At 37.7% G+C, this 10,187-nt stretch overlaps 1 protein-coding gene across 10 annotated transcripts; it reads right to left on the reverse strand.

Annotated features, from left to right (window-relative positions):
- Positions 1 to 610: 610 nt before the first annotated feature.
- LOC136202784 (nuclear poly(A) polymerase 4) lies at positions 611 to 9,618 on the reverse strand. Of its 10 annotated transcripts, none has more exons than XR_010674594.1 (13): positions 9,083 to 9,618; positions 8,896 to 8,973; positions 5,408 to 5,515; positions 4,928 to 4,990; positions 4,676 to 4,837; positions 3,791 to 3,904; positions 3,642 to 3,704; positions 3,232 to 3,561; positions 2,978 to 3,142; positions 1,822 to 2,832; positions 1,626 to 1,721; positions 1,108 to 1,315; positions 611 to 989 (listed from the first exon to the last, which is right to left on the reverse strand). XR_010674594.1 is itself a non-coding variant. In XM_065993658.1 (13 exons), exons 1-12 carry the CDS (start codon positions 9,221 to 9,223, stop codon positions 1,147 to 1,149), a joined length of 2,349 nt encoding a protein of 782 aa, XP_065849730.1. In that variant the 5' UTR covers positions 9,224 to 9,618; the 3' UTR covers positions 611 to 989; positions 1,108 to 1,146. The 10 variants fall into 10 exon arrangements, 7 of the variants coding, with proteins under 7 accessions (XP_065849730.1, XP_065849727.1, XP_065849729.1 ...); XR_010674593.1 differs by having other exon boundaries at positions 1,080 to 1,315; XR_010674595.1 differs by having other exon boundaries at positions 1,080 to 1,164; positions 9,083 to 9,617.
- Between the last annotated feature and the right edge of the window lie 569 nt (positions 9,619 to 10,187).

Below are 10,187 nucleotides of genomic sequence, written 5' to 3' on the forward strand. Positions count from 1 at the left end.
CCTTACCGCCGGCTAATGATATCAAGACAAAGTAGAATCCACGATGTGTTTCATGTGTCTTTTCTAAAGGCATATAAAGGGGTCCTCCAGCTGTTGCGGGGAACCTACCACTTACTTGTGATGGAAAAGCTTTGCCAACCCCTCTATCCTCCGTAGCAGGCTCAATCAAGGTCAACACAAACTACTCATACAATGGGTAGTATGATACAAGCTCAAAATCGAGTTAGGGAGTGATGATACAAACACCCTTATTAGAAGACATTACCAAAGAAGAAATCTTCAACCTAATTACTTTCCTATTCCAAAATTTAAATTTATTTCCTTTTGTTATTTCAAGACAATTATTTTGTTTCCTTTAATTTTGTCTTGATTTCTATAATTTAGGGGGTGATATGATTATTCCTATAATTTAGGATCTGAATTATTATGTATTTGCAGCCTATAAATAAAGGCCTTTTTCTATTCAATTAAGGAAAAAAAAACTTTTATTCTCTCAAAAATGAGAATTAGAAAGGGCTCTGTCAATTCAATATAGATTCAAAGAAGAGTTTCATAACAGCTAGTTATCAACATACCTCCATTGCATGAAAAAGAGAATTAAAGAGGGCTATGTAGAAAGGAATCCTATTAAGCAGCCATCCAAGGATATCACAATCTTGTTTGATGTACAAATAGGTTGAGAAAAAAGGCCCCAAACTTCTATAGTAACAAGGAAAACGAGAGCCCTTCTACAATCACAAGAAGCATAATAGAACCTAATATTTTACAACAGCATACAATGTCTTCTTCAAAGCACTATCATTGATCAGCTAAGAGCTCCAGCACCACCCCTTAGATTACCCAAATTTCCCACCCAGGCATAGTAGACCGGTCTCGTAACAGCCCATGCTCGCACCTGGTGTGCAGTAATGAAAGCCAGCAATCAAGTACTTACCAATCTGCTTGAACCAGTCAAATGGTTGATCCCACGGATGTTTTCAAATCTCAACCTGCTAAACAACAACCATACAAACAAACAAACAGGACAACATAAAGATACTATGATTTGCAGATGAGAATTTAGGGTTCAAAATGCATGCCTTGTCACGCTTCTTCAAAGATTCTGACCTTGCTCCATATTGAGTATTCACAACTTTCCCATTTCCATTATTGTGCTACACAATTCTAAAAGAGAAAAGACACAAGTTAGCTTTGGGACAAGATACTCGAGGTGAAAAAATGAGGGTAAGGATCATGTATCTGAGCCTTAGACAGAAAAATAGTCAGGTTCTTTAGCACAGATACTGGAAACATAGCACGTATAGTGGTGCAGAACCTGCGACCACATATGCACCCATTAGGAGATTGTCCATGGAAGATCATTTTACCTAGTCAAATTCATCAACTAATTATATCTTCCACAATTAAAAGAAATACCTATGAACTAATATCAATTTCTGACTTACTTGCATGGGAAGTTATCAAATTGGAACTAAAAAGTAAGACTCCACAGACAAGTTACAGAAAAGCTGGGTTGTAAAAATGACATAACTTCATTGAAAACACGAGATGAAAAAACAGAACAAAAAGAATGCGCCTTTGAGAAGAACTATTCAGACAGCAAAAAAGCAACATAGATTGAAAACCTCTATTTCTTCTGGCAAGCCATTTTGCAATTCTCCACTCAAATTTAAACATCTATGCTCCATTAGTGAATTCGGATCTGCAACACACATATCACCCTGCAAAGATTGCCACTCTCACTATCTACTCCAGAACCTCCAAATATTGTCTGCCATCTGCTGCAATCTTAAGCCAAAATAATCAAATAGAATAACTTACCTCGCAATTGAGGTTCCGAACACTGGAATTTGAAGCTATAGCACCTTCAGCATGTTTTTTGAGCATCGCTGCCTGATTACAAGGTTTGACTTGCTCTCCATCGAACTCCAAAATAGATCTCCCTGAATTCATTAATCTCTTGGAAGTTCCTTTATCTGCATCCTCTACAGAAGCTGGCAGCATATCCTCATTTCCATCCTTGCTCCTGAATTTATGTGTCTCCCTCTCATCAGAATTTGATATTTTGCATGGATCAAAAAATTCCTGCTCAGGAATGGCCTTAGCTGCCAGATCAGTAGGCTCGCTTCCATTCCTCCATCCAGCTTGATTCATTGTGTCTTGTGAAGTTAAGGTGAACTCAACATTAACAGTGTGATCGACCTGCATAGCATTCCCCAAGTTACCTCTTCCATTGTCTGACTGCCATCCAAATGACCTGCCCTCAGCATTGCTACCAACCTCTCCATCGGTTGGACAAACCAATGCAACACCTTCACAGAAACGAACCAGAGGTGTTTCACCAGACCTATCTGTACTACTATCTGGAGAAACAGATTGCAGCCTTTGTGGGCTTATAGAAACCCGTTTCTCGGGTTTACCTGGCATCATATCTAATGCTTCATTATCATTTTTTCGCTTGAGATGTCCCTCGGTAGACCTAGCCTGAGATATTGCAGAATCTTCACCAGGTTTCCCTGTCTGTGGGTTTTGATGTCTTGATGTTCGAGGCCGTTTATAACCCTCAGGAAAAACATATGCAGGAAGTTGCCTCCTACGAACATGAGAAACATAAACATCCATTCCTGGTTTCCAGAACATGTACATGTTTATGTCTTGCCTAAACTCATCAACTGTTTTTCGTATATCAAATTGCTGGCCTTCTTGACCATTTACTCCTTGTCTCCTCTGCAAGCCCATGAAGAAAGCACAATGTGGGGATCGCTTGGATGAGTGTACAAACTCACTAGGATAAGGATGACACTGCAACATTCCATTTGTATCTCGTTCTATCTGCATAAGCACCCATGGAGATCAACAGCAAGAAAAGTAAATAATATGGACAAAAAAAAAATATTCACTTAAGTGCATTTGGAACACATAAGACTTAAATGAGGGCATTTTATATGCAACAAGGTTCAAAAGTAAAAGCCCTTGCCTTCAAGGTAAGTTGTCTAAGCCGAGACTCCACCCAGCCTTTCCATGCCAGCAAGTCATCAGCATCTGCTGCAATAATGTCAATTTGCAGGTAGTTTTTATATGCCTCAAAGAAAAGATAAGGCTCAAACAGAGAACTCCACTGAATCTTGTTCATCTCGATCTCCTGCATGGAGGATGACAAATAACCAAAGTAAAAGCATCAATAGTATAACATGAGCAGCTAGAGTAAGAGGTTAACACTCATACACTTACCTCACATATTTTGTTACCACATTGAAATTGCTCCATCATTACTCGAAGAGTACTTATAGAAACATTATAGCTAGAATTCATACATGGATATGCAGGAGTTATTATTGGCATATGATGAAAACGATCCCGAGGGTTTTTACGAGGATCCCAAACAGGAAAACCAAGTTCATCTTCTTCAATTGAACACAGCATCACAGGATTTGGCCAGCGCCATTGTGTATACACTCTGAAAAATCGAGCAACTAGCATGCTAGGAATTGCATTGGGATAGAGTTGGCACACACGTGCAACTAATAGAGCCCAATTTACCCCTCCAAGGAAACCAGTAACCTATAAGGAGTTAAAAGCAAATGAACAACCACATAGTGGAAATGAAGTTCCAGCAAAAAACTTGAAGGTAGTCATCTTACATTGGAATAAACACCTCGTCTTTTAGCCCAGAACTTCAAACATCTTAGTGTTGTTCGAAAATGCTGCAAGATGTTTTGTCAGAATTAGAAGATTGTCAAATCAACAAACAAATAATTCAATACCCAAGGCAAAAGTACAGAATATTTGCCTCAATATTTGGTACAAGTTTAAGAATTTGATCTGCAACCCTGCACCCATTTAGACTTCGAACAGTTTGCTCATCGATGTCATACAGCACAGAGCCATGGGATATGTCGAGGTCCTGCCAGTAGTAGTAGCACCACATCAATTTTAACAAGCAACCAAAAAACAATTTCAACCTACAGAACTTCTCAGACTATAAAAAAAAAAAGCACAGACTTCATGATTCATAATTTGCTACTCAAGCTACTGATAAATGGGAGGGAAACAATTACTTCTACAAACTGTTGAGAACTAATATGATATTGAAACACTATTTGTGCAAAAGCATGCTATAATCCACAAATATAGACAATAAGAAAGAAAAAGCTTTTGAAATTTGGATTTAGATTTCATTGTGCAAACTATATGGAAAACATCATAGTTCTATACAACAAAAGAAAAGAAGAAAATAGAATATAATACAACTAAAACTTATATTTTGTTGGCCAACATGACTAAAATCAAGTTGGTCTGACTGGTTAAAAAATGAGGTGAACCATATCTCAGGTTCAAAATTCAATCCCAAAAAGTGGGGAACAACCATTTTATTGAAACATCAGAGTTGTGACTGTTGAAGTACATCTCAATCTTCAAATACATGCTTTCCAGATTTCTAGCAAACTTCCAGTTAAAGAGAAAATTAATTTAAAAGAAAAAAGTGCAAAAAGGTAAATGCCCAAAGTTAATGAAAAAAAAAGTCAAACATAACAACGCTGTGAAACCTTTCACACACTAACCCAGAATTATAAATATATAAATACTTAAGAATTTGAAGATCAGCAAAGAGCTTATGAAGATCATAAAAAAATGAGAAATCTCACATGTTTGTTCAAAATCATAGAGAACTTACTTCAGGCACAACCAAAAGAGAGATACTTGCATAAAGAAGATCGATTGATATTCCCTGAAATTTGAATTTCATAACTGGGACATGAGCATCTGGAACTGGTTGAAGCTCTGTGACTTCATCCATTTCAGCCAGTATGTCATGCAAAATAATGAAGAAATCTTCCTGATAAATTGATTCTCATATAGTTAGCTGCAACCTTAAACTCAAACATCTCACAAATCCCAGTGCAAATAAGACAAATTTACGATTCACCTCTCGATTCACATAAGATGGCCCAATGCACAAGGTGTCAATGTCAGCTCCAGGACCATGTACCTGTTAAAATAGCAACTCATTGCTGTATTTCCATTTACACAACGTACTAAAGTCATTACTGCATAACTAAAGAATAACACCTTATCAAAAAAATGAAACAGGTTACAGATATCAGATAGCCTACTTTTGGCTGCCACAACCAAGATTTTTTAATTCAAGAAATACATCAAGAGGGACCTGGTCTTGAATAAGTATACAGTCCAAATGCCCAATCTTCAAAAGCACAGGATACTTAATTCTCCTCAGTACCACATAAAGCATGAGTTGAAGTGATGCTAATAGTCAGTGCATTCATTTGTAAAATTGCACAGGAAAAAAGTATAGGATAGGATAGAACTGCATAAGGGGCACTATTCTAACAGACAGCAACGAAAAATGCACTTATAGCATAAGAACTACAATAAAAGCTATAATTACCCCCAAGCGGTAAGATCCAAATGTAAAGATTACAGCATTGGCTTCTTCCGCCATTTGATCCGTGTAGCCCCTTTGGCGTGTCAATTGCTTAACCCAACCTTTTACGATCTACAACAGAAGTTGAATTCATCATATATATTAATATATTAAGCAAATTGCATCCGGTGAGAAATAAAACTGGATGTCCATATTGCATCAGTGCTGAAAGAAGATGGAAGTTTGAAAGCTGAAGTGGCAATACAGCCAAGATATGGACATTAGGAATTTTCTTTCACCTAACTAAGAACTATCAAATATCAATGAAATTCAAGAGTTCAGATCACATAATCAGGGTTTGAAGGCAAAGTAAATTATGTAGAGCACAAATGCAATAGCAATAACAACAACAACAACAACAAAGCCTTAGTCCCGAAATGATTCGGGGTCGGCTAACATGAACCATCATATAAAACCGTGAAATCAAGTTGTGTCAGCGACACAAATTCTCTCCCGCCACTCTTTCCTATCCACTACCAAGTTTCCTCAATCCCGAAATGATGTAGAGCACAAATGCAATAGCAACAACAACAACAACAAAGCCTTAGTCCCGAAATGATTCGGGGTCGGCTAACATGAACCATCATATAAAACCGTGAAATCAAGTTGTGTCAGCGACACAAATTCTCTCCCGCCACTCTTTCCTATCCACTACCAAGTTTCCTCAATCCCCTATCCCTCACCACTACATCCCTTTGCCACTCTTCAGTCCTCCTAACCGGCGCATCAAGCGCTCTTCGTCTTACATGGCCAAACCACCTTAGTCGGTTTTCCCTCATTTTATTCTCAATAGATGTAACCCTACTTTTGTCCTAATTATTTCATTACTCACCCGATCCTTTCTCGTATGACCACACATCCATCTCAACATACGCATCTCCGCCACCGACATCTTATGAGTGTGACAGTGAAACACTGCCCAACACTCCGTACCATATAACAGTGTTGGTCTGATTGTTGTGCGGTAGAATTTTCCCTTCAATCTATTTGGCATACCGGGGTCACAAAGGAAACCCGTAGCACTCTTCCACTTCACCCAACCAGATTTAATCCTATGAGCAACATCTCCATCTACTTCTCCATCCGTTTGGATAATAGATCCTAAATACCGAAAGCAATCCGATGCCTGAACAACTCTCCCATCTAGTGTGATTGTCCCTGTTTCCCTACTCTTATCGCCGCTAAACTTACACTCCAAATATTCTGTCTTACTTCGGCTCAGCACAAATGCAATAGCAAAGCATACAAAAAATGTATCACCATAAATCTGTATCATACTAGCAAATCATCACGACTAAGAAGGTAAAAGGCCCATATAAACACTCAACATTTTTTGAAGCCAAATCTGTATCATACTAGCAAATCATCACGACTAAGAAGGTAAAAGGCCCATATAAACACTCAACATTTTTAGAAGCCAAATCTGTATCATACTAGCAAATCATCACGACTAAGAAGGTAAAAGGTCCATATAAGACGCTCAACATTTATAGAAGCCACCTTCACTCTGGATGAAATCTTCATCCAATGCAAAGGTCCAGCTTCCACATGAGATATCAAAATTTACTTCTGCATAAGGACAAAATTGCCATTATTCACATGTAAACATACTCAACCGTAAATTGAAGACATAAAAGTTTTTAAAAACAGGAAGAGGGAGACATACAGAAAAGGCACTAAGATAATACCAAGAAATACACAAAATGGAACCCTTCAAGGTCTGTAGCAGCAAACATTCACACATTAACATGTTGAACATACTCGAAAATCTAGAAGTTACATGAAAAATGGAATGGATATTCAGTATTTACATATAGCACAAAATTTCTTTTATACCGTTTCCAAACTGATACCTTTCCTCACATATCACATATATATTTCAAAACCTCAACAATGGTCCTGTTAGAAGTTAGCATAGTTATTAAAGGCGCGCCTATGGCGCATGGCGCACCAGGCGCAGGCCTTAGCGCCATGGCGAGGCGCAATCGCCATGGCGCGCGCCTGGTGCGCCATTGTGCGCCAAATGCAATTGCCAAAGGCGCACTAAGGCGCGCCTTGGCAGTTAGAGGCAGTTATGGGCAGTTTTTTTATATATCTGGGATGGAGCACATGTTCTATTAACAAAAAGTATTAAAGAGGAGAGAGATTATACGTTTTAAACTAATTAGAAGACCAAGAGACAGAGTCATTTGAAGAGTTGAAGATGAACTCGTGTTTGAAAATGATACTCTAACATGGGGTTTAGTTGGTAAGGCTGCTGGAGTTGAAGAGAGTGCATATAACACTAGAAGAGTAGGAAAAAAGGCTAAAGTATCATCTTCCAAGGATCGAGGAAAAGCCCATGTAGTTGTTCGAGATGAGGAGGAAGAAGAAACTGAGTTTGTTGATAAGGATGAAGAGGATCAGTTTGATGATGATTCTTTAGATGAGGAGTGTGATAGTGATGATGAGGAGTGATGGATTTGGAGAGTTTTGATTAGGAGTAGAACTTAGAAATTAGTATTCAACTTTAAAGTTTGCTGATATGGGGTTCGAGATGAGGAGGAAGAAGAAACTGAGTTTGTTGATGAGGATGAAGAGGATCAGTTTGATGATGATGCTTTAGATGAGGAGTGTGATAGTGATGATGAGGAGTGATGGATTTAGAGAGTTTTGATTAGGAGTAGAACTTAGAAATTAGTATTCAACTTTAAAGTTTGCTGATATGGGGTTTATTTTGCATTTTAAATTTATTTATGCTTAAGATATTTTCATGATTTAGTATTCATTGCATTTTTATGTTAGTTTTATAGTTTTATAATTTTTATTTTTGTAAGTGCGCCTTGTCTCGCTATGGCGCGCGCCATCGCCGTGCGCCATGCGCCAAGGCTCCAGGACCCCTTGCGCCTTAGTGCGCCATGCGCCTTTAATAACTATGGAAGTTAGTAATTCAATAATAGTGTAAAGTACTCCCAAATCATTTCCATAAAACTACTAACCTCAATACTCTATAAACACGTACAATATACTTTCAGCCAACTAAGAAATTCCCTTGAGCTTCTCCAATAACTACTACAATAGTCTTGCGACAAAATATAAAAATAAAAAAGTGGTTTGCTGTTGAAAAATAAACTATCCAATGAGAACTTGAGAATGAGTGCTAGCTTCAAGTGCAATTATAGAAATCTCAAATACTTTTAGCTAAAGTACATGAAGATAAGTTAATAGTTCTTATTGGGGCTTTCTGCTCTCTGGTTTTATCATACTTCAATAGTTCAATTGTAGTTTGTTTCTATCACCATATGATGTAGTTATGTCATAAGAAATACTTTGAGGAAAAAAAAAACAAAGATTTCTCCTTTTCTAACATCTGTTTGCTCTATTTTTTCAGCAATTATACGTCTAAAATGATTAAAGTTCTGGTGAGCTAAAGGTATTCCAAAAAGCTTTGTATATACATCGGTTCTAAGTACCTGATCAATACATCCAAGAACCTCCTCTCTCTTCATAGTCTCCTCTTTGCTCTCGTAGAGCCCTGAGTCAACCAGAAACTAGAAAAAAAAATGAAACATAATAATGAAATCAGTATAATTAATCAAATTTAGTGGCTTGGTAATATCGAGTGACTTTAATCATAATGCAAAAACAAATGCCAATTACCTTCTCCAGTTCAGCATTTCGAAGAAGATCAAGCTCAGCAGGGCCAGAAAGGGAGATCGGTTTAGTGATTCCATAACTCTTACTCTTAGTAGGTTGTGATGGCAGCGGCGAAGCTCCATTAGAACGCGGAGAACCCGCCATTATAATTCTTCAGGAGAGAGAGTGGGGGGGAGGGTAAAAAAACCTAAACCTAAAACAAAATCAAGAACCAGAAAAATCGAAAGAGAAATAGCAAGGCTAATTAATCTGAAGATAAGAGATGGAAAAGCGAATCTGCAGTGAGTGAGGGATAGTCTGCAAGATAAGAGATGTTGAAGGGACAGGAAAAAGGAAACGGAGGGATCGGAGGAGAAATTGAAAAGAGAAGAAAGAAAAAGGAGTGATGAATGGTAAACAAGCAACGGCGGCGATGAGGCGATGACAGAAGAGAAGGAACAGTGAATGAAGTTAAGGATTTGGTACGCGGTTTCTCCGTCTCTCTCTCTCTCTCCGTCTTTCCCACGTCAAACGTTTTATTTTAGCCAGTAGATTTGGCTTTTCTGCTCCCGTCCCACGTTGTTTTTACTTTATTGTTCCTTTTTATTGACCCCGAGATTTTTTCCTTTGAAATTTTATCAATAATCATTTTTTTTTTTTTTGTTTCATACAAATCTACTTTTATCTTGGGCAGTCATTTCGAAATCCCTCGAGTTCCACTTGATACAGACAAAAATCTCTTGTTCCTTGTTTGAAAGGAACCAAAATTAATGATTTACGAGTTTTGTAGTTAATTCTAAACTTTAACCTTCAAATTGAGATTGGAAGGGTAGTATATATTTCTTTTAGGAAACTAAATCTTTAATTCTTATTAATATTTACATTCTATAGCTTTCTGCATACACACGTTAACTTTTAACTTTGTTTTCATCGTTTTCTAGTTACCTCCTCTAAGTAACTGATATCATGCAAAATGACATTGCGTGATTTAAAGCTTACAGGCACGTACGGAGAAGTTTGCACAAAAGCAACGACCAGAGTTCCAACCTCCCTAAACGAATGAATCTTTTAGAATCACACGTGATAAAGGATTCCTCTCATGACTTGGATTCCTTGAGGGATACGAAAT

Source organism: Euphorbia lathyris, chromosome 8 (assembly GCF_963576675.1).
Source record: "Euphorbia lathyris chromosome 8, ddEupLath1.1, whole genome shotgun sequence".
Classification (NCBI taxonomy): Eukaryota; Viridiplantae; Streptophyta; class Magnoliopsida; order Malpighiales; family Euphorbiaceae; genus Euphorbia; species Euphorbia lathyris.

Bases quoted from the DNA above. Each gene is read 5' to 3' on its own strand.
- LOC136202784 (XM_065993655.1), bottom strand. From the start codon at position 9,223: ATGGCGGGTTCTCCGCGTTCTAATGGAGCTTCGCCGCTGCCATCACAA. The intron at 5,516-8,895 runs GTACTTAGAACC...CTTCTGTTGTAG, and splicing joins TTCTTGGATGTATTGATCAG to ATCGTAAAAGGTTGGGTTAA. The intron at 2,833-2,977 runs GCAAGGGCTTTT...GTGCTTATGCAG, and splicing joins TTAGACAACTTACCTTGAAG to ATAGAACGAGATACAAATGG.